The 24,584-nt window shown below is 39.7% G+C and overlaps 2 protein-coding genes across 4 annotated transcripts in view; one reads left to right on the forward strand and one right to left on the reverse strand.

Annotated features, from left to right (window-relative positions):
- Positions 1–4,135, forward strand: part of larp1 (La ribonucleoprotein 1, translational regulator) — a 59,524-nt gene extending 55,389 nt beyond the window's left edge. For all 3 annotated transcript variants that reach the window (XM_071904889.2, XM_071904890.2, XM_071904891.2), the window contains one exon: positions 419–4,135. In XM_071904889.2, coding sequence (XP_071760990.2) covers positions 419–631 — 213 coding nt within the window. In that variant the 3' untranslated portion in view covers positions 632–4,135. The remainder of the gene's footprint in view (positions 1–418) is intronic.
- A 732-nt stretch (positions 4,136–4,867) lies between these two features.
- Positions 4,868–23,326, reverse strand: faxdc2 (fatty acid hydroxylase domain containing 2). Its single transcript, XM_071904899.2, has 9 exons — positions 23,275–23,326; positions 21,786–21,823; positions 17,985–18,082; positions 16,468–16,571; positions 14,693–14,814; positions 9,380–9,585; positions 8,326–8,431; positions 7,528–7,694; positions 4,868–7,163 (listed from the first exon to the last, which is right to left on the reverse strand). Exons 1-9 carry the CDS (start codon positions 23,297–23,299, stop codon positions 7,007–7,009), a joined length of 1,023 nt encoding a protein of 340 aa, XP_071761000.1. The 5' UTR covers positions 23,300–23,326; the 3' UTR covers positions 4,868–7,006.
- Between the last annotated feature and the right edge of the window lie 1,258 nt (positions 23,327–24,584).

Consider the following 24,584-nt stretch of genomic DNA (forward strand, 5'->3'; position numbering starts at 1 on the left):
GTGCAGGTTAAGTATTGCAGTTCAAAGTACATCCAGGGAGTGGAGACTTTGTACTGATAATGTTACAGCTGACAGACAAACCACATGAATGAATGTGCTGACGATCCCCTTTACTTTAATGTTGATTGAAGAGCTGAAATTACAACGCAGCTTAGTTTTCAAACAGTGTTTAAAACTGTTTGAAAGCTAAGCTGCATTGTCAGTAAGTAGGATTTTTCTTACCAATACTTACAGATTTCAGATGATTGATCAAACTTGTCGTGCCCCCATGGTATGCCAATTAAAAATAGGTTTGAATGTCAACCTAACGAACGAATATCTGAATTGTCGAATAGTTGGGGCCTCTACAGTGTTTTGAAAATGAAGTATAACTAACCTCAGCCAACTAATCTCACTCCATGGATGTTTTTGTTTGCAGCCCCCTATGGAGGAAGGAGGCCGCAGAAGACACTCGTCCAGCGGGGACGGGCGTCGCCGGCACCCCTCTCTGCCCTCCAGCCGCCCCCACAGCCAAGCCAGCTCGGGCCCCAGCCCCGCCCCCACCGCCCAGGGCCCCGCGGCCAGGGATGATGCCAAAAACACCAGCCAGAAAGCCCCCGCCCCCGCATCGGATGCCAAGGCGCTAAAGTAACTCCACGAACCCCCTGGGCCGCACGGATCAACTCAACTACGTCTTCAAGTCGCCGGTTCTTTCCGCACCACAGGAGGGGGAGGGGGGGTCCAGCCCTTCATGCAAGCATGAGAATTTTTTTTCCTATGACAACATGTGATTTGAGGAATCAGGAAGAAAAGTAAATAATAAGGCTCTGACAATTTGATTTCTTAAGTTTTGGGAGAGAAAAAAAAACAACCTTTTTTTTTGTCTTTATGAGACAAACGTTGAAGGAATGGATGAAGAGTCCAACACGTTTATTTTATTTTTTCTTTTGCAAACCATGGTCAATCCATGCAGTGGATTGTTCAGTGGTTATTTACTGTCCTGGAAATGGATTTTTCTTTTTCTTTTTTTTTTTATTTGAGGACAGAAACTGCAAACCGTGTGGACCCCCCTCTCTGTTACCGGGACCCCTCTTTTTGATCCACACTGTCCTGCTGGCTGAAAGATGTGATTCCTCACTCAGATCTCTGATTTACGATTATTATTTCTTCGGCAAGTGGTGGGATTGGAAACTTGGAAATAGTTTGGAAAAATTAGAAAGAAAGATTTGATTTTCTGTTAAGGCTGGACATCAAGAAAAAAAAAATTATTATCGAACCAAATGATGAAGAGAAAGAGAAAAAAAAGACTTGTACCAATCCCTCAGTATGGACACGATCATTGAAAGTTGCCTTATTTTAATGGTTTTACTGCTTATAACTTGTGCCCGCCACCTTAACGTCGATTGTACAGCATTGAAATCGCAAATCACGCAATATCGGTCACCATTTCCAGCAGAGGCCACTAGGTGGCGCCCTGTCTGCCAAACCCAACCCCCCCCCATGCCCCCCTCCCTCCCTGTCACCTTTCTGAACTGTCTTCCAAGTGTCATATGGTCTGTTACAAATCCTTTACTTCCCCCCTCGTCCCTGTGTTTGCAAGTTTGTGGCTTTTTGTGCTAAAACGCTTCAACTTGTGGGAAGTTACTCGGCCTTCCCAAAACGCTTCACTGGGGGTGTGTGGAGGGGGGCAACCCTTCCGATCTCCCTTTGGGTGCTTCCTGACTCTCTTTACCCCCCTCCTGCTGCCCCCTCCCCCGCCCCATCGGACAGGCTGCATCCATCCGTTCATCCATCCGTTCGACATCCATCCATCAATTGACCACCATTGATGCTTAAGGACTGGAATCATCAATCCGGATTACTTGAAGAAACGAAGGTTGTGAGAGGAGGGCTGTCATGCTGCGGGTGCTGCGGGGGAGATGCCGGGTGGGCGGGGCTTGTAGCAGGGCTCGGACTTTTGGCTTCTGGCTTCGCCGCGGCGGAGGTTCGCTCGGCCGACCCGCCGCCGAACGAGGCCGGAGCGCGGCACCGCCGGTCCGGTTCACCTCTTTCTGTTAGACATAGAATACACATACACATTTACAGAAACACACACACACACACACACACACACACACACACACACACACACAGGTATGGATACAGCAACATGTTCAAGCTGAATAGGAAACACACACACACACACACACACACACAGAGCTCGGTATCTTGCCTCGGTGTGGAAATTCAACAACCAATGGACAAATAAGTACAAGACTGGATTGTTCTTACACACTTCCAGTCAGTCTACAGTCAACTGAACTCTAATATCTAGTGTGGATAATTTAATCTTTATCCAACTCGAGTACTGATGATATCAAATAGAAGAGTGATTTTTTTTTTTTGTTGTTTTTATTTTTTTTTTTTCTCCACTAATGTAAATGTGAATTTGACAGATGAAGAGAAATGATTACGACTCCCTGCTACTTGTTTTATTGTTTATAGAACAGATTATATATTCGCCTTACATGTGTACGTACTTACTTTTTTTTTTTTTTTTAAATGATTATCTTTTAATGCTTTTTAATTTCAATTTTGCTGTGTTTCTAGCAATGTTATGGAGATGGGGTCTGTCTCAGTGTTGCGTATGTTTTTGTCGAAACATCTGTGGACTTCAGAAATGGGAACGTATAGTACACAACACAAAAGGGAAAATTGACATCAGGGCGTCAACAGGCATTCAATGCAAAAGCAAAAAAAACAACAAAATCCTTAGCTTACCAAGTTACAGTAATTCATGTTGAAATCATAGTTAATTTGCTGGATATTTTTTTTCTTTTCTTTAGAGATCACGTTGACAAATTGTGTGATGCTGCGGAGATCACTCAGAAAACATCAATATCAACTGTTATCATGAGCCAAAGCTGATGGTTGTATATTCAGCCTCCAGGGTTCCTACATATGTCTGTAAAGTCTAGAAATGCCTGGAAAAATAACTTGATTTATAGGTATGAAAAAGTTTGGGAATTTGCATAAAAATTTGGTAAAAGTCTGGAACAAACTGTTGTTCAATCTCAATACGCCTTCGGCTTCACAGTGACCTGAAATTACTCGCTGTGATATTTGTTGTGAATAATAATCTTCAGCTGTAGAGTGATATGGCCTTGTCATACTGCCCAGTCACTGTAGGCATATTGAGCTTCAACCAAAATCTGCAAATCCATTGAAGAAAATTAATGTCTGGAAAAAGTCTGAAATTTTGACATGAAGCTGTAGAGGAAACCTGTGCCTATCATTATTGTGAGTTTTGGTCCTTTTCAATCATTATCAATTGGCTGATTAGTTACAGTTCCTCCCTATCTCAGAGAGTCCAGGTGGCGGATGGTTGTCTCCCTATGTTAGGATGTCCAATTGTCATGTCAATGTTTTTGTTTTTAATTTTTTTTCTCTTAAGCCAGCATTGTTGGAAGCAAAAAAAAAAAAAAAAGCAAGGCTTGACTTTGTTTTTAGCTTCTTTTTTTTTGTTCCTGTCTTGTTGGCTTAACTCCAGGGAGCTTTGGGTCGATTTCGGAGGCGTACAATTGACGTATCACTCACTCAAGAATCGTTTACTCGAGGATTAAAGACAAATAAATGCAGAATTAAGAGTGGAAAAAAAAGAGAAAAGAAACTCCATGCATTTCCCAGAACCAGTGAATCCTTTGAACAGGTGAGCTGGTGTGTGGCTGCAGACTCGGCGGACGGCCACCAGGGGGCGTTCTTCCTCAGACAGCCACACGCCGCCCTCCACCAATGTGATCATCACCTCTGCGCCCCCCCTCCCTCGGCCTTTTCCTGGACCGGGATGCGGAAGCGTGGGAGGGGGGGGGGCAGGTGGTTTGGGAGTTTTCAGCCTTCTCTCTTAGCATCGCACCAGAGCTGCTGCTAGCTCTCCAAACAAACTCTAGGGGGCGCCGCGCCCGCCACTCAGCAGGTTTTCTCGGACTTGGCCGGACGGCCGGACACTGGAGAGATGAATGATGGATCGGAAAGGGGAGGAGAGGAGAAAACAGGAGGAGAGAGTGAAAGAGCCCGACTTGGGTTTGTGATGTTGCTCAGAGGAATATGGCTGGTTATGATGTCTGGAGACTGAAAAAAAAAAAGGACAAAATTCCATAAAGCCATATAAATAAAGAAATAGCTGTATATGAACCATTAAAACATGTTAATAGTTCATTACCATTACAATATCCTAGGCTTGTCATGAGGAAAAAAAAAGATGAAAATGAGGAAAAAAGGAACAAAAAAATATATAAAATGGAAAAATGTAAAATACTTGAATGAGATCTTGTATTATAACATTTAATATTCATAATATCTGCTTTGTAGGCTGATGTGATTCGCTATTAGTGTTATTTGTAATTTGTAGTAATTATGCTTTTCCTTAATAAAGAAAAAAAAACATAAAACGGACAAAAAAACCTTAAACATCTGCTGTTGAGTAATTATTTATTGTGTGTGTGTGTGTGTGTGAGAGAGAGAGAAGGAATGAATGAATGCACATTGCAGATACAGTGCCATTAGTGACACATTTCTGGTTTATTTTTATTTGTTGCCATATAAAATATTATATAAGTAGATCCATTGTAGGAGTTTTTGTGGATTGGTTTTAGTCAGGCAGTCAGTAAATCTTGTGAATTGAAGGAATTGTTTCAACTCACAGATGACCAGACTTGATGTACTGTATAACATGAAAAAATGAAAATATGTGTCAGAAATAAGATTGAAAAAGTATTCATCTCAAAATCAAGTATTTTCAGGATTTCAGATTTCTCAACTCTGGGTTTCTGGGAGATTACTGATTTCCTGTTTTATTTTGTGTGTCCCTGATCACATCCCTGAATAGAGGAAAAAATGAAAGAGACGTATCGTTTTTTAAAAGTTTTTTATTATTATCCAACAGTCCAGTCTAAACAATTACTGTAAAAGATCTATGCTGGCCCCTGAATCTAAATCCTGGGGTCCAGATTAATTTAGGCCCCTTTAAAGGACCATCTAATATTGTGTCAAAAACAGTGGGAGATGTTTTTATTATTTTCCTTACTAAACATTTATTTTGCAACATTCATTTTCAAACATAAAATCATCTCCATCACCGAGGCCTCTTGTAATACATAAGACACATTTAACATTCGAGGAAATTGATAACAGTGCTTTTCTGTGGGGGTGGACTACAAAATCCTGTTTTTGGTGTAAAAGACGAGACCTTTTCCCCTTCTGTCTGTGCATGAGTATACAACACTTCACTGTAGACCAACATTACAGTAGAATCCAACTCTACAGTAGAGTACAATAGAAGATGTGGGTCCGGACTCGTAAGCAGAAAGTGCTATTACTAAACATTATCATTAAAAAAACATAATACAATGTCTGCCTCTTAAAATTAATAAATTACCCAGGTCTATTCATGTGCTTTCAATACACCAATTAAAAATATAATAGAGTCCACTGTCTTTTCACCTAAGAGTGAATATTCAATAGAGAGATAATGAACGTCTTCCCCTTGTTTATTGTCCTCAACTCCTACTGCAGTTATTTTAACCCAATTAGAGGAATCTGATGCCGAGGAAAGATTATCAACATTTTCTTCATGTGCCACTCTTCCATTTAGAAAGATGCTGATGTGAAATGTTGAAACTTTTGGCTCCAAGGAACAGGCATCAGTCAAATCGACACCTTCAGGGACTATTTACATTGAAATCAGCATCTCTTCATATTAAAATTATCATTTAAAAAAAACACAGGACTTGCTGTAAATCTCCTTTGTGTTATTTAAGGTGAGTGTAGAAAGCTCGGATGTAAAAGGAAAGTAGGAGGAGGGAGAGCTGGCGTGTCATTGGGGTTGTCAGCGATGTAAATTCTGGCGTCCCAGAAGCACTGCGCTCCCTAGGCACTGATCGCACTCACTCACCTACACGACATTTAGGGTGCGTTCACACCAAGCATGTTCAGAACGGTTTAAAGGCTAAGGTCAGTGGTCTAGTGGTTAATGTTCTCCTTGATACTGGCAGGTTTGGAGTTAATTCTATGGATAAATCATACCAAAGCGCGTTAACACCAAACGCGTTTGGAGTGGTTTATTCAAACTTTGGAGCGTTTTGCTCCTTTAGTTCGGTTCGTTTGGGCAGGTGAGGACGATGCCATTCGAACTGCGGTGTGGTTCGTTAGGAGTGAGAATGTGATCACCTGCAGGAAATTATTATTAAAAAGGAGAGAGATGTTGACATGCAAAAGCCTACTATAACAAAATGAAGCGAGGGCAAACTTGGAGACAAGATGAGGTGAAATGCCTCCTCAACGTCTGGGCCAAGGAATGAATGCAGAGAAGGTAAATTACAACAAAGAGTGCAGACAAGTCCATCATGCTTAGCTAAAGTTACAAGGACTGGAATCAGATTTGTTTTGACTCCCCCTCCACCAAAAACTGGTCACTAAAACTCTGTCCAATAAACGAGCTACTTGTGAGTCCATGTGACTTGAACAACGTTAACCTTTTCCACTATGATTTGGAGCAAAGAAAACAAACTGTAGGTGTGATCGCACCCTTACACTACACTATCATTGCATCTACATTTAGACTTACTTATTGATACTAGAAAATGCGCTGCATCTTCGTCAGCAGGCCGAGCCATTGATCATCCCAGTGCCACACCAGAGCTTGAGTAGCTCTTTCACTTTTTCAAGCTTTTTTTAGGCAGGTGATTCCATATCAACATTTAAATCACATTAAATGAAAACTGTGCGTCTGATAAAGTGCAAAAACATTATTGCCAGGAGGGAGACAGAAACCAAACGGTGAAGTTGGTGGCGAGTGTGTCTAGGCAGACTGCGGGGGTTTCACAGTGCAGTCCAAAACCGATTAACAGCAGTTTCTTTCTTTCTTCATTAAAAAACATTCAGATTCTATTACAGTCATTTTAGCTTGATTGGGATTTTTTCACAAGGTTCCCACATGCGGCGCTGCTGATCCCAAGTTTGGGGAAGGCCTGAGGTCAAAGGTCAGAGGTCATCACTGGACCTTCTTGGGTGTGTCGGGGATGCTCTCGTTCAGCGGGGTGAGGCTGGTGAGCAGGGTGTGGCGCTTGTACTGCTTGGTCTGCCTGAACTTGGTGTCGGTGCCGTGGAGCCTGTCCAGCACACCGAGCACCCCGAAACACTGGTTGAACCTGGAACCAGGAAGAGAGTGGGAGAGAGAGAAAACAACAATATGTTAGTTGTTTTGTTTGTTTGATTGTTTGTTTGGTTGTTTGTTTGTTTGTTTGGTTGTTTGTTTTAATATTTAACCCTTCTATTGTATCTACTGTATCTATCTACCTATCTATCTATCTATCTATCTATCTATCTATCTATACATAATTTTTTTTTATTGAATTGAATTGAATTGAATTGAATTGAACTGAACTGAACTGAACTGAACTGAACTGAATTGAATTGAATTGAACTGAACTGAACTGAACTGAACTGAACTGAACTGAACTGAACTGAATTTAAATTTTCATAAAATGTAAAAATAAAAGTGGGCTGGCTCACTTGAGGTGGTGGAAGTCGTGGAACTCGGGGGAGGGCAGGAAGGGCAGGTGGTATCCGCAGTGGGAGATGGTGGTGCTGACCAGAGCCAGGGAGTACCACAGGCTGGTGGTGGCCAGGTGGGAACCCAGGATCACCGGCCCCATCACCGCCGGCAGCATGTTGGATAACTGGCAGGAAGAGGGAAGAAGAAGAAGCAGTTTTATTGGTCAAGTGAGTTTGCACATATAAGGAATTCAGCTGGATGGGCTGCTTTCGTAGGACACATTAACAGGGCAATAAGTAAAATTAGTACAAAATGACCCTAATATACAGTATATGCAGGGAGTTGATAGGGTTGTTTATCTGATCAATATATATATATATATATATATATATATACTTTATATATATATATATATAATAGTAAATAGAGGAAGGAATCAACAGAGATGGAACGAGTACTGAAATATTTTACACAGGTAGAGTAACTGTTATTGCAGTTTTACTCAAATAGGAGTAAAAGCAATTATCTAGAAATGTACTTTAAGTACATAGTCAGGTGAAAAACAAAGGCCAGCTCTTTAATATTTTTTGTGGATTTTCCATAATTGTCCCGCCCCAAAATGAACTGATTCATAGGTGTAGTCTTTATGCTCAGGCTATGATCACAGGAAAACTACTATCAATTATTCGGAGGCAAAGACCGGAATGGCTTTTTAACGGTGATAGATTTAATTCACTATTCATATGTCAAAAGAGAGAAAGTGTGAGAGAGAGAGAAAAAGGAAATGAAATGGACGCTAGGAAGACATCCTTTACCACATGCTCCAGAGGATGAGCGTAGATGGAGACCAGTCCAATGGGAGCCGTCCACTCATGGTGCTGTTTGTGGAAGTGCTTGTAGAGGGCAGGATGGTGGAACAGTCTGAGAGAGGAGGGGAAAGAGGATCAATTTCACAATGGTCATTACATATATCCAGTTTTAAGTGTTTATAAATTAATTGCTTCCCTCATCAGGCTGTAGACCCAAAAGACTCTTTATGACTCTGCCCGATCTTGACCCCTTACCTTAAAGGTGCTATGTGTAGCATTTGAGCATCAATAAATCATTAACCGCATTAATTTTGAGACATTAGTATGATTACCGTAAATAAACGAGACCATTGCTGAGAAGATTGGCAGCCTCTATCAGCCTCTACACTGACTTTTACATTGTGTGCCACCAAGGAGGATTTTGTGGGAAATCTGCTAGATTGCTTTATTGGCCACTGAGTTGGGTCATTAATCCACTTTGAGAGAGTAAGACTGAGGGGACATGAAGGCTGAACAATTAACCTTAATTTTTCCATATATCAGGAATATTCCATCTAAAGACATGTCTTTCCTAATTTACTTGATTTAGTGAACAAATACTGAAGCGGACAGATCAAACTCCTCTGATGAAAACATGTAAAAACACATTGACACCAATACAGTCCTTCACTTTCTATCCCCCGTGTAGAGGGTGAGTCGTATGTGCCGGTCTGGTCTATAATGAAAGAGCAAGCATCTGGTGAATTAAACTCAACTTTTGAATATTCCTCTCACGCTCTGCAGGAGGTTAAAATGAAAGATAGTTACTTGTGTTGCCACCACAGGACATATTTTGGATTATGGCTCAATCTACTAACTACTTTAGGTAGTGGAAGACTCTCATGTAGCTTCCCACCTAGCCAAGTGTAATGGTGGGAGCGGCTTGTTTATGCCCCAGAAGGGGGCGTGGCTTAGATGCAGGTCGAACATATCCCCAGCTCCAGTCCCCATTTTCCTCCTAGGCCTCAACCCTCAACCTCAGCCTCAGCCTCTGCTCTGAACCCTCCGCCCTGTCCCTTACCTGTGTGAGTAGTAAAACATAACCTCCTCCACGATGCTGCAGATGGCCAGCTCCATCAGACCCCAGTGGAAGGTGGGCAGCTCGGGGCCGCAGGGGTTCCCCCTCCAGGTCATCAGGAAGTAAATCCCCACCACCATGGGACCTGACAGACAGACCTGGTTGAAGAGGACAGTCTTCAGCGCATGGCGCAGCTTGACTGGGTCCACCTGGGCGGGGGGGGGGGGGGGGGGGGGGGGGGCAGAGGGATGAGAGGTAGGTCAAAACAGGATGAACTCTCAAAAAGAATGCACACTAATGTATAGGAAGAACATTCAAATGAAAAATTGGTTTAACAAGTAAATACATAAAACAAGATAAAAAAAAGAAATTAAAAAAAACAACAAAATTAGGTGTGAAAAAAAATACATACATAAAAGCAAGCCTACAAAAACCTATTTAAATATGACAAATAAAATGTATTATATGTAAATAATTATATGATTTGAAGGATTTTTAATATGTTTTTCAAGGAAACAAGACAGCATAACTAGCTGTTCTTTCAAAAGTTAAGTAACTGAAAAATCACTCCCAGTGGCCACTGGATTTGAGTTGGAGAATAGATACCAATTTCTGGATTTTCTGGATTTCTGAAGTAAATGAATGAATACAATTCTTTTTATTTGCTATCGTTGAGTTGTAAAAGTTCTGAGACATGCAACACTTAATATCTGCGAGGCATTTCATACAATGAGATTGAGGTCAAAAAACACTGGGAAGTGGCACAGAGTATAATCATCTTACCTGTGCAACGTCAACGATTTATTGAAGCTTCAGAAGCGCATCAATAGAAGCTTCAATAAATCGTTGAAGATGCACATGTAAGATGCTTTCAATCCTTCTATTTTGATTATACAATGAGATTGTTCATGGAGTTTGGGTCACCAGGTTTTAACTGAAGATGTCACTGGGTATCGTCTGCATAGCATTGGAAAGAAACATTGTGTTCACAAGTTAGAATACATACTGTAACTCAAAGACGGGTTTTTTCTAAATGATTCCCTTTCCTAAAAGGTGAATGAGCAGATGAAAGCTTCCTGTATCGGATAAAAATGGTTCCAGTTTGTGTGTAAATAACGGTTAACCTCCCATTGCCTCGACTCCTCAACATGGAACTTTGAACCCAGGTCATAAACACATAGAAATATCATGACCTTTGCGTGTGTGTGTGTGTGTGTGTGTGTGTGTGTGTGTGTGCATGTGTGTACAGATGGGTGACTCAAGTGTGTGTACTTGTGCACAGATGTGTATACAGTACATTACTGTGTTTTGTGTGTACAGCCACGGAAAAAACGAATTTGTGAGTTGTGTTAGTGAACACTTTGTTCACTACCTGAACAAAGTAATAAAATAAAATGAAATAAAATCACATAAGTAACCAAAATAAATAAATAAAACAACTTAGGCAAAAACCCGTTGTTTTTGCCTAAGTTTTTCCTATCAAATTACATTTGCCACACATTTAGACCACAATACAGGACTGGCTCAGTTTATGACTGATAAGGCTCAGAATTAAGTAATTCTGGGTCATGGTGCTATCTCTGCTAACACTGACTACAGGAAGCCAACAAACCACTTAGCTAGTCAGCAGAGATGGTTTATCAGAGAGGTTGGGGAGTAGTTCTGTCACGCTGGATAGGGGCAATCAGCTAAATGATTAAACTGTAATATTACATGTAATTGGGATAACAGTAATCTAAATGGCAAATGTAATCCATTGCAGTTACTTTATAAACGTAAATTAAAAAGGTGGGTAATTTATGACCTCCAGTCAGAGATCATCGTAAGGCAAACAACCACCACTATAAAAAAAAAACATTAACGTCATCATTATATTTTCAGAAAAGCATTGATTTATCCTTCTTTTCCTTAAACTGTATTCCACAAATAAAAAGGTGGGTAAACTGTCTTTAGGTGGGTTTTGCCCTCTGCTACATGACTGACTGTATATTCTGAAAAAATAGATGGATACTGGTTTGATCACTGAAAAACATGTTTGGATGGAAAAGGCATTTACATAGGAAGAGTTTGTTATTTCACATAATTTTAAATATATTCAAATAGTGTCTCCTGACATGATGAAAACAGTTCTATTCAAATTACAGTCTGTAACATGTTTTTTACTTGCATATTCTATTGATCATGGCGACAAAACAACCTAAAAGTAACTAAGTGATTTTATTACATTAATGAGCATGAGCTTGCTGTGGATTATGTGACGTTTACAATCACAAACCGGTTATCAGTAACCGGTTTAAGAACGCAACCAGCTCAGGTTATCAGTAGTGTCTGTCTTTATCTCTCCAGCGTCAAACAACATCTGTTAATCAAACACAGTAAGAGGACTTTGGTCAGATGGACAGGTGGACACGTCGCATCAGTAGGATGGAGGGAGGGAAGATTTCAAAGGGTGTTTTTCTGGAGTCGAGGTGATACACGCCTGTGTGCATGTACACATGTATGTGCACATACACACACACACACACCAGCATTTCCACTAAGACAAAAGTGTAATTTTCTGGATAGATGATGTCACCACTGTCTTGCTCTTTGTGAGAGACAGATTCCATTCATCCATCCATTCATCCATTCATTCATTCATCTATCCATTCATTCATTCATCCATTCATTCATTCATTCATTCATTCATCCATTCATTCATTTCCTATACAGTGCAGCTAATGTTATAGCTCAAAAATTGAACATTAGCTGTAAATAAAAAGTTGGGTAAACTGTGCTCTCCAGTTGGTGATTATCATAAGGAAAACAACCACCAACATACACAAAAAACAATGTTTTCAGAAAATGTATTTATTAGCCTATTATTTTGTTCCTTTAAAAGACCCTATGTTCACATGACTAACTACAGTATGATGTTTACAGTGAATTTAATTCAGAAAGATTTAAAAAGCCCGGTAAGCTCTATCAAGCTAGGTGGGGAAACTGATTTTAGATGTGTTTACCCTCCACTCAATCAATTAATGAAATGGCATAAAAATATTTAGTTCTGATCAGCGCTCTCAGCACTGACTGTGAACAACCGGAGTTATCAGAGGTTAAGAGCGGCCATAAAATAAATTTCCACTGGTTGCATCATCTATTTGAGGGCGTTCTCTCTGTAGACAAGCTGTTGCCAGAGCTACACATTTTACCAGCCTGCTTGCTTCAGGTCAGGCTAGTTTAACACTTTCTTTACAAGTAGTAGTACCTAGTAGTATTGGTAGTAGTAGCCATTGTAGCAGTTGTAGCAGTAGCAGCAGTAGTAGAAGTGGGGACTGCCCATTGTTCCGACGGCCCATTATTCCGAAACCCCAATAGTCCGAAAAATGTCCCATATTGGACCGAAAGACCATTTGTCTGACATCCCGAAGGTGGTTGTGTTGAGGCATGGGGTCACTGAGGTTAGGGTTAGAGCAAGTTTACGGTCAAGGCTGTCAGAAGCCACGGTTGTGGATGGAGCCAGGCATGGAGTTTTCAGACTATTGGGGTTTCGGAATAATGGGCCGTCGGAACAATGGCATGGCACCGTAGAAGTAGCAGCAGCAGTAGCAGCAGTAGTAGCAGTAGTAGCAGTAGTAGTAGTAGTAGTAGTAGTAGTAGTAGTAGTAGTAGTAGCAGTAGCAGTAGCAGCAGTAGTAGCAGCAGTAGTAGTAGTAGTAGTAGTAGTAGTAGTAGCAGTAGCAGTAGCAGTAGCAGTAGCAGCAGTAGTAGTAGTAGTAGTAGTAGTAGCAGTAGCAGTAGCAGCAGTAGTAGCAGTAGTAGTAGTAGTAGTAGTAGTAGCAGTAGCAGTAGCAGCAGTAGTAGTAGTAGTACTAGTAGTAGTAGTAGTAGTAGTAGTAGCAGTAGCAGTAGCAGCAGCAGCAGTAGTAGTAGTAGTAGTAGCAGTAGCAGTAGCAGCAGTAGTAGCAGTAGTAGTAGTAGTAGTAGTAGCAGTAGCAGTAGCAGCAGTAGTAGTAGTAGTAGTAGTACTAGTAGTAGTAGTAGTAGTAGTAGTAGCAGTAGTAAGTAGTAGTAGTAGTAAGTAGTAGTAGCAGTAGTAGTAGCAGTAGCAGCAGCAGCAGCAGTAGTAGTAGTTGTAGTAGTGGTAGTAGTAGTAGTAGCAGCAGCACTAGTAGTAGTAGTAGTAGTAGTAGCAGTAGTAGTAGCAGTAGTAGCAGCAGCAGCAGTAGTAGTAGTAGTAGTAGTAGTAGTAGTAGTAGCAGTAGTAGTAATAGTAGTAGCAGTAGTAGTAGCAGCAGCAGCAGTAGTAGTAGTAGTAGTAGTAGTAGTAGTAGTAGTAGTAAGTAGTAGTAGCAGTAGTAGTAGTAGCAGCAGCAGCAGTAGTAGTAGTAGTAGTAGTAGCAGTAGTAGTAGCAGTAGTAGCAGCAGCAGCAGTAGTAGTAGTAGTAGTAGTAGTAGTAGTAGTAGCAGTAGTAGTAATAGTAGTAGCAGTAGTAGTAGCAGCAGCAGCAGTAGTAGTAGTAGTAGTAGTAGTAGTAGTAGTAGTAGTAAGTAGTAGTAGCAGTAGTAGTAGTAGCAGCAGCAGCAGTAGTAGTAGTAGTAGTAGTAACAGTAGTAGTAGTAGCAGTAGTAGCAGCAGCAGTAGTAGTAGTAGTAGTAGTAGCAGTAGTAGTAGTAGTAAGAACAAAGCACAAGGGCATTGTTCACATACAAACAGAACAAAACAAACATCAGCATCATACACAACACTAGAATTTACAAACCAGAAATTACCAATCAGAAACTGAATTGGGCCTAATAGAGGAAAACTATGGAGACAGCAGCCAGATAGTTTGGTTGAGCTACTCTTAAGTTTCACCCCTGTCTGCACTATCTATCTGCTGATGGTGGGTGTTTCTGTTAAGGAGAATAAAGCCACATTACAGGAAGATAGCACAAGGGAAAAATGACGAAATCAGCAAAGAACAAAGAGAAGTAGAAAGTAATCACAAGGTGCAATGCAGAAAAGGTTCAACGCAGCAAAAGTGACAAAAGAAATTAAAGCAAGTTTGCAGGTTGCAAACTTGCTTTAGTTTATAGATCAACTGTAGGTAAGGTGCAAGAAATAAAAGATTAAAGATAGTGAAAGAGGGATATCACGGAAACCTGAAATCCTTATTCCCATAGGTCCAATCCTTATTCCAATGAGACTGGAGAAGATAACAGAATTGACAGAGTTCATAGAGGGGGCAAAAAAAAAAAAAATCAAAACAAGATAGAAGACAAAATGAAAGGAATCAGAAACAAGAGATCTTCCTTCCCATAGCTAAGGGGTGATACTGTGGGACTGGAGCCTACCGGGTTATTCTTGTCCACTTGGATGCGGTAGCGAGTGATGAAGGAGGGTTTGCCGGTGGTGTCCACCAATAGCAGCAGACCATTGGACACCCAGAATGCCACGGTGGGGGCCAGCATCGTCCCTGTTAAATAAAGCACAATAAAGCAAGGTCACTGTCAGGGAAGGACAGCCTTGACCTGGGCCTGAAAATTTCAGCCCACAGCTAAATGCATGAGTTCAAAATATTTTTGCTCCAACCTGAACTGAACCTAAGTATGGAAGCATAACATAAATCAATGTTAAAATTAAATGATTTCATTTTAAGTGATGTGTGGAAAAATCATGACTAATTCAAATTCAAATGCAAAAGCCCAGTTTTCATTTTCAAGTTTAGGTATGCACATTGTCTGCCAATATTAAAATGTAAAGGCAAAGTCCATTTTACATTTAATTTTCTCGCCCTCTATGACAGAACCCTGTCATTATTTAAATGTAAAAAGAAATCATTTTCATTTTAATATTGACCGGATAATGCTTCCATACTTAAGGGGTATATAGTAGCTTTTTGAAAGGCCCCAAATTGTTCATTATTTGCTATCATAAATTGCTACAAACAACTTAATCACAGTTTGTTTTGACCAAAGTCTGGGCCAAAACTGAAGAATTAAGTGCTTTTTCACCTGACCTGAGTCAAGTCCATCAGGTCCAGTTTGGGTTTGAGTATAAATGTCAAACTCTACAACCATCTGCCCGACATCCTAAGCCCAAACATGCTCATATAAAGCGATCAATTATATTTATTAAGTTACATTAAAGCCAATATCTTTCAAGATTTTAGCAAAGTTTGTCCTGCACCCTCAGATACTTTCAGTGACTCTGGGATGAAGGGTAATTGACATTAAAACAGAGAGAAATATTCATAAAAACATGAGTAACATCATGACCCTCAAACATGAATAAGTAAAAACATTAGTGGTCTTATTACGCTGAATATCACTTCACCTGTGCTCCATAGGTTCACTTTTACATAATACAAAATCTATAACTTTAAAAATAACTTTACTCATTGTAATGCACAGTGTATTGGACCGGCAGCACAAAACGTCTTAGATAATATTTGATTGCCAGATCGATAAGCATCATCCAATCTGCAATACAGCGGGCCAATTCATGACACAGCAGGCCATTTTCCCCTTAGTGCTGTACCTCATGGCCACATCATAAAGGTGAGTAAGCCAAAACCGGAGATCATGACTGATTTGTAGAATTGGAAAACTGCTTGCACTGCAATGCATAATTCCACTGTGGCCAGTAACAAATCAAGTTCCTCTTTTGTGCAGCCCTAGTCATTTTCATATCACAGATGAAATTAGGCGTGTAATCTAATTCGACACGAGATGAATAAAAACTTGGAAGAGCTAATGTGAACATTTACTCTGCTTGTGATAACCCTGATTCTAAAAGAGAAAGGAACAGAGAGAGAGAAAGAGAGAGAGAAAGAAAGAGAGAGAGAGAGAGAGATCCATAAAGCCATCCATCCTGTTCTTTCACCACTCCAAAAAAAACAGGTACACAAATAGGCTACATCTGGTGCTGCTTTCCAGTGTATCAATATACAGTTTATCATGCTGTTATCTTGTCCATGCAGGAAACTATTTGTTGACAAAGACCTCTGTGATTACAACTCCGTCAATAAATATGCTGTGAAGCAAATTAAGTGTACAAAATGTTCCCCTACTGATCAATCACCTACCAGAACATGTTGTGCCTATTGAAAATGACTGCTGTTTCTTACCCAGGAAGAACAAGGCAGCGTCATGACCCTCAAACTTCACGTACAGCTCGGTCCACAGGTTCTGCCAGAAATCTCCGGAAGCTCCCCAGAACCTCTGAAGATGCCTGGATCAGGAATCAAGGTCAAGTTCACAGGACCATAGGATAATAGGAATGTACAGATACAACACCATGAGTACAGTGTAGTGAGTAAAGAGATACGCAGTTCCACTAATGCTGGTGCAATAGCAAAAAGAAAAGTTACTAAATGGTTGTGTATACAATTCCTCTGACAGAGTTTTTTTTCTTATCCTGCCTGGTGCTTTAGAATTAGGGTTGGGGTCAAATTTGCTCTCAGCTCCAAATGACATCTTGAGCTGAGTGAACATAAAAAAGAGAGTCATTCATTCTCATTCTCAATAATTGCTTTATAGATTTGATGTAAGAATCTTTTTTCATGGGAAAAGCTCTCCAGTTTTTGAATTATGAAGCAAATCAACTTCCTGAATTGACTGAATAGAAAGGGCATTGACCCCAACGCTGATATGAAAGAGCACTTAAAGAAGATATTTTTAAGCCTGGTTAGAGCTTTTAAATGCCCACGGCCAGGAAAAATCTCTACAAAATGTTCTTTGTTGCAACAAATCAGCTTCTTCAATAAAGGCAGATGAATTGTGCTGTATGTATATTTTGTCTGTCTGCCTCTCTCTATGCCGTTCACTTCTATTATGTCCTCTCCTCTCCTCCCCTCTCCTCTCCTTTGTCGTGTCATGTCTTGTCTTGTCTTGTCTTGTCTTGTCCTGTCTTGTCCCGTCCCGTCCCGTCCCGTCCTGTCCTGTCTTGTCCTTTCTTGTCCTGTCTTGTCTTGTTTTGCTTTGTTTTGTTTTGTTTTGTTTTGTCCTGTCCTGTCCTGTCCTGTCCTGTCCTGTCCTATCCTGTCCTGTCCTGTCCTGTCCTGTCCTGTCCTGTCCTTTCCTTTCCTGTCCTGTCTTGTTCTGTTCTGTTCTGTTCTGTCTTGTTCTGTCCTGTTCTCTTCTATCCTGTTCTCTTCTATCCTGTCCTGTCCTGTCCTGTCTTGTCTTGTCTTGTCTTGTCTTGTCCTGTCCTGTCCTGTCCTGTCCTGTTTTGTCCTGTCCTGTCCCGTCCCGTCCCGTCTTGTCCTGTCTTGTCCTGTCTTGTTTTGTTTTGTCCTGTCCTGTCCTGTCCTGTCCTGTCCTGTCCTTTCCTTTCCTTTCCTTTCCTTTCCTTTCCTTTCCTTTACTTTCCTGTCCTGTCCTGTCCTGTCCTGTGCTGTCCTGTTCTGTCCTGCCCTGTCCTGTCCTGTCCTGTCCTGTCCTGTCCTGTCCTGTCTTGTTCTGTCCTGTTCTCTTCTATCCTGTCCTGTCCTGTCTTGTTCTGTTCTGCTGTGAGATAATGAATGCCCCCATGTGGTTAACAAATGCCCCCATGTAGGCCTACTGTATTGTAATACTGGTGGCAGTATCATCTCTCAGGTTCATCACAGGACAAGCTGTTGGTTTTAAGGTAAGGTGATATTACCATGTCAGCGAGTTGCCGAACGCGGCCAAGAATAAGAGTCCAGATCCGATGACAAAGGCTGCTTTCTTCACAGAGTCCCACAGACCTCCAGGGCCGTCCTGGAGAGAGGAGAAACACAAAATCTGCATGAAACTCTCTGATACTATGACAGTACAACACAGTGCAATCCCATGATGCTGTGTTTTCTCTTCAGCTATACCAACATTTCCCCCAGACACTTTATGAAGTGAAAACATCTCTGAAACAACAACTATTTGATACTAAGGCCCAACACTGAAAGCAGTAGCCTACAGATGAGAGTCTTTCAACCAGGATGACATCATGTTGTTTCAATGGTAGGTGAAACACCAATCTACACAAACAGAAAATGCTTTGATTGGCTTGTGTTTTTGTTTGAGGCATACAGCACCATCGGACCGCTTAGCGATAAGTCATCAGAGAGTGAGACTGAATATCTAAATAAATGAACCAGCAGGAGAGCGACAGTGACACTCCTCTGCCTTCTTGTATATCGAGTCAAATTACTTCTTGTTTCCATAGCCTCAGGACCGAGCCGTTCAGGAACAGTACAGATCCTGAGGCTGTTTGGTAACACTTAATTAGTGTGGCAATCTTGTTTAGTTACTCTGATGCACTTTAGGACATTTGAAGGAGGCCATACTATTAGTTTTATATTCTTTTAAATTAAAGTAGCTGGCTAGACGAAGGGTGTGTAGGCCTACAGTATGTATGATTCACTGATTTATTAGTATATGTGATATATTAATGTTTTTGTACTTGTGGCACCAAGGAGAGTTCCTAGCAACCCTTGGGTTCGAATAGCAATAAAGTTGACTTGACTTGACTAGTTGTCTAAACAATAAGCATCTAGTTAAACTATGTAAATGTGATGTGGGGGAGCATGCATGGGGTAACTACAAAAAAAGATGAGGCATCAACACAACTGACCAACAATAAATGTGCAGATATGTGTAATAAGTGCAGATGTATATCAAAAGCAGCTAAAAGACTCACAGGTTGACTGTTAAATGAAACTCTTTTTGATTTGGACTATATTGTCAAAAATGAATGTATTTATTGTCATTTGGGCAGTTTGCAATTTTGGCAATATATGAATTCACGCTTATTCTTCCATTTCATTAATAGTAAGATGCTCTGGTTTACTCACTTATCTGAAATGTTAAACGTTAAATGTACAAACGTGTCCCGGCCAAAAGACACTGTACAGTGTATCTAGTACAAGCAGAACCTGAGCCAGCCGCTGAGAGAGAATCAGTTCACTCAGTGGGAATTCATTAAAGGGATTGATGTCACCTTCAATAGACCTTTTAAAATGTCAGCTTTTACCACAGCTACCCTTTGCCCAGCCACGGCAGCAGTGGGAACAATGTTTCACAATGTAGTTTTGGCCCAAGTGTCCAGCTGCTTTTTTTTTTTCAGTGCTACACACACATCCACTCAGTTATACTGTAGGGATATGTGCACACAGATACAAATAGACAGATACATCCTTGAATATCTATCCTTATGAGGACCTTCCACTGACTACATTCATTCCCTAACCCCTAATCCTCTCCACTACATGCCTAACCTGAATGTAATCCTATTCTAATCTTAACTCTAAAACCAAGTCTTAACCCTAAACTAGCATCTTGAACAAGTAAAGACCGGCCAGAATGACCTCACTTTGCAAAAATGTCCTCACTCCGAAGGTCTAAAACTCAAACTGGTTCTCACAAGGATAGAAGAACAAGAACACACACACGCACACACCTCTGTATTTCTCAATTTACTCTCTCTTTCCACTCTTCTCTTTTCTCCCATGGCATAACAGAACAAACCCCTCAGTGTTGCTGCTCTCTACATGATCAAAACACTCTGGATAGTCCTTAACCTTTCTCACGTTCATGTGCGTAATCCATAATTTGCCAGCCTCTCTGCTCTGTTCCCTCTAGAGCTCTCCGTGGAAAAATGTAACTTGTCAGGTTGAGCCTGTCCTGATGAGCAACATGAATATTAGGACAGATTTCCCTGAGGCACAGGCGAGCAGTCAGGTGGATAGTTGTTTGGCTACACTTGGCCATGCTGACAAACTACTAGACACACACAACAAGACAAGGCTACTCAGAAATAACCTAATAGCATCCTAAAAGTGTATAGCCCTAAACTTTCTCCTGCCAAAGATCCACATCCAAACCTCATATATTTACATTTAGATCTACTTTGTATTTTTGCCAGTCATGATAGTAGCAATGTCAATGGCTGCCTCTGACTCAGACAATAAAATGCAAGAAAGTGTTCGACCCATTGGGGTTTATAGGGCCGATACCAATATTTTTGTCCACAGAAACCCAGACTAATGAAATGTTTAGGTGGGTTAGTAGCTCCTTAAAGTGACACAGAAATGAAAACTATCATACCATACACCTGTTTTACAATTTATGACATTTTTTTTTTTTTTTTAATCAAAATCTCATTACTTTTACTTCCTGGAAAACAGAAAATCTTAAGTGGTGATGTCATCATGTACCAGGAGGTGTAAATAAAGATTCCAACCAATAAAACATAGATTTTTGAACAGTCCCTCCCATCAAATACAACTGTCTTTCTCTCCCTGACTGATATCCCATTGGTTTACACTTTTGAATGATCCCTCCCTGTGTTACAGTATGTCCCGTCCCGATATGCTGTTTCAACAGGAAATACATCACATTAAGGAAACAAGATGCTCTCAAAGTTTCATTGGGACTTTAAGGCATGTTGAGGCAGGTTTCATGACAGGTTTTACAACCTGGCACAACTGACGCTCTTCAATAAAGTAGTCTCACACCACAGGTCTCTGGTCAGACATCTGGAAACCATCTTCTATAACAATAAAAATAATAATAGAAACACATTCACTAGCTGTGGTCAGGGAGGAACCTCCATCCTACCAACGGTGGATGACACTGACTGGTCAATATCCGATTTATAATAAAACATCAAACCAATATATTTGTCAAACCTTAGTAAGAATATTAACTTTGTAATGATAACAGGTTTAAAGAGAAATGGTAACAACGCCAGCCAGAATAAGACAGCTTATGTGTATCTATAGGGATGTTTATGATGTGGTTTAGGTTTTATTCACATTTTCTTATGTCAAAAACTTCAAATGGGACTCATTTTATTGTCTTCCCACTGCCCTTACAGTCCACCATCTTTATAATTATTATATTATTATAATTATAATGTAATTTTCTGTATTGTTACTTCACTGTCACTCTTTGATGATGATGATGATGTCTTTGTAATATTGTAAAAAGGCCTATTATTGCATCATGGCCAGCACAACAAAGCAGTCTGATGGATGCCGGCCTTATATGTCTTTTTGGTGACATTTCACTTTCTAATGGCTTTATCCCAGTATACTGACATGTGTTTTAACCTATGGAAAAGTATTACTGTACTGAAAATATCCTTAATATATGATGTACTTACAAGGGTACAAAGTAACATGTACATGCTTTTCCATATATTACAGAGGTGAATAGACTGGAATAAGTAAAGCATTACCCTTTTTTAAATTATTCAGAGTAAAACAACATCCACACAAACAGAAAGGACAGGTAATCCAACAGCAAAGACCAGACAGCCAAGAAAAGAATAAAATAGATAATAGAAAATCTGCAGGAGGGTTGCACCTCTGTTTACTGTGACTCATCGCATTGTGTTGTTGTTTGCCTGCCTTTTACCATCTATTTGTAATGTTCAATCAACGTAATAACAGAGCGTACAGTTGGAGAGGTGCTGCGCTCTTACCTGTCTGCTGCTGCTGGCTGTGACTGATCCCTTCATGTCTATAAACACAACAACAAAAACACTGTAAATGCTTTTTTTTTTTCAGGAACAGTTTCATAGCTACAATATATCCATACTTGGATATACTGTATCAGGCGACTTGGAGTGAACCAAGTCGCCTGATGTTCAAGAATACTACTTAAAATGAAAGAATAGGCCTATTAAGAAGAATAAGATTTCAGGAAAACAAACTATAAAACCCTCTAAAATTATACTATTTTGTAAGTTAAGGTCTAAATATAGATGATTGAAGGCTTTAATTCCAAAATGAGAAATCCCTGCTTTTACAAAATAATTGAGCTGTAGAACATTAATATGCAGATTTTTTTTTTTTTTTTTTTTAAGGATAATGCCCTAAACCCATGGCTGGCAAAATAATAGTGCATTTAGAAGCTGGGTATTTTATCTTTAATTTAATCATGATTTTTTTTTTTTTGTTTGTTTTGTTAGATGTATATCTAGTGTTTTGGAATTGAACTCTTCAATTTCAGTATGTTCAATTTCATTCATGTCAGCAATCATTTTGTCAGAGCAGATGTTCTAGCTGATATCGCAAATGGTTTTTGAAAGATACAACAATCTCTTTAATACATCATTAATCATTAATCATTTATAGGCTGCATAAATATTAAATACATCAATGACACTTTGCTCACTAAATGTATAATGTATTTGTCTTTCTCATAGACTGATTATCCAAGTAAGGCTATTTGTCTGAAATATGAATCCAATAAAATATTCAACAAAATGTTCAATAAAGTAATGACATTTTATCTACTTCAGTGCATTTTTTTTTTTATAGCATGGTACAATAATCAGTTGAGTGCAGTGCAGCCTGGAGCAAAATTTACAGTTGGGGGATTATGCATTAATCCTATTATAATCCGTCTGAACTTTTTTTTTTTGGTCAAATTCTTGGGGATAACAACTTGTCCTACATTCAGTCTCTTTTTGTAGCTCAGCAGGGAAGGGAAAGTTTAATGGAAAAAGAACCATAGTAACATTATGTACATTTTAGAATAATAGTATATAGAACAAATATTAGGCTACACCAAAACTATAAACTATATAATATCTTCTAGGAATATTACAGTGATACCATATTACGAAATAATAATAAAATACAGTAGTCTACAATAAGGTCACTCTAAAGTTATCATTGACGACCACAGACGCACTTTAAGTCCTTATAGGAATATTATAAGGATTTTTGTTTTTCATTAGGGAAAATACAGCGATAACAACACAGTTTTAACCCAATAGTAATGTCATATTTGATTGAACACCTGCAAGCTGTCCTATAGACTGATGTCAGTGATGTTACTGAATCTACTGAATCTATTTAACTCTCTGCAGAATCTGCAGTCTCTATTAAAACCCTACTGCACCCAAACCAAACAGCAAATTCATTTAATTTTGACACAAAAAGAAATGAAATGGGCCCACTTACTGTCGGTGCGCGTGTCGACCGTCATCTTCTCTCAATGCTTCGGTGAGTGCAGATCTCTATCATTTTACATAACTCGGTCCAAGCGTTTATTTACAGCAGCATACGACTTCTGATTGGTGGATCTTCGGTCACATGACTCACGAGAACACGGAAGTAGGCACCTCTGTCCTGTGTGGTTTTTAATGTCAGGATGTGTTTTCAAAGCCTTTTCCTCCAAGTCCACATGTATCGAGGTGAAGGTTGAAAACATGGGAGATCACTGCACCGATAGAATAGAATAGAATAGAATAGAATAGAAACGAGTAGAGTTAACTATTGATAGCCTGAAGTAATTAGTGCCACTCTTTGCTGTTTGATCATAGAAAAACATCCCATATCTTCATAATACAAAAATATAAAACTTAATATCAATCTACAACATAAAAGTCAATAGCCTACATTATTAAATAGCTTACAGCTCCGTGTGTGTGTTCTACCCCCAAATATGTTACTATTTTGAATGCAATTATCTCTCTTTCACTCTCTCTTTCTCTCTCTCACTCTTTGATTTTTTTTTTCTGCTTCAGTACATAGTGCACAATGTAGACTGCAGGGAATATTAAATGTAGCCTACAGGAGAGGAGAGAGGAGTCGATGGATATCTTCAAAAAATTGAATTAATGGTGCTTTCTTATAATTGTTTGTACCTATGTAATTTATTTTTTAGATTTTACATTCTGCATCTTGTCAGGGTCACAGCCCCAAATCACTCATGAGATTGCAGTAAATAATCCAAAGTCCCAGGACAAAGCCTGACATGATGGCCTTATAGGATTTATGACAAAAATGTTCCCAGAAATCTTATCTTATCTCTTCTTGATTTTATCTTCTTGATCTTCTTGATCTTATCTTATCTCTTCTTGATTTTAAATCTTAGGATTTAAAATCATTTGCCGTTAATTTATTTTACTAGGTATAGTTGTCATGTTTGGTAGCAGATTGGAGTTTTAGTTCTACAAACATTTCTCAGAGCCAGAGTTCCTCTAGAGGCAGCAAAATCTGATTGGTTGAGTTAAACCTCAGTGGGTGGGGCCAAAGAACCACATTTTTCAGAGCGCAAGTTACATAACTGGCAAATTTCAGCAGAGAAGGAATTACTTAACTATAAATAAACAAATTATGATGTTGGAAGGTCAGCAGCTAGTTACCTAGCTTACCTAGATAGCTATTGGCTAGTATGGCTAGTTTGAACTTGGAAGGTTTGCTAGCTAACAAGCTAAACTAGATAACTTAGTATGGTTGGATTGCACTGTTTTTTTTCTTCTGCTAGT

Source organism: Centroberyx gerrardi, chromosome 11, assembly GCF_048128805.1.
Source record: "Centroberyx gerrardi isolate f3 chromosome 11, fCenGer3.hap1.cur.20231027, whole genome shotgun sequence".
Lineage (NCBI taxonomy): Eukaryota > Metazoa > Chordata > Actinopteri > Beryciformes > Berycidae > Centroberyx > Centroberyx gerrardi.

Bases quoted from the DNA above. Each gene is read 5' to 3' on its own strand.
- faxdc2 (XM_071904899.2), bottom strand. From the start codon at position 23,299: ATGACGGTCGACACGCGCACCGACA. The intron at 21,824-23,274 runs GTAAGTGGGCCC...TTGTGTTTATAG, and splicing joins GGTCGACACGCGCACCGACA to ACATGAAGGGATCAGTCACA. The intron at 8,432-9,379 runs GTAAGGGACAGG...CTCCTCTCTCAG, and splicing joins ATGTTTTACTACTCACACAG to ACTGTTCCACCATCCTGCCC.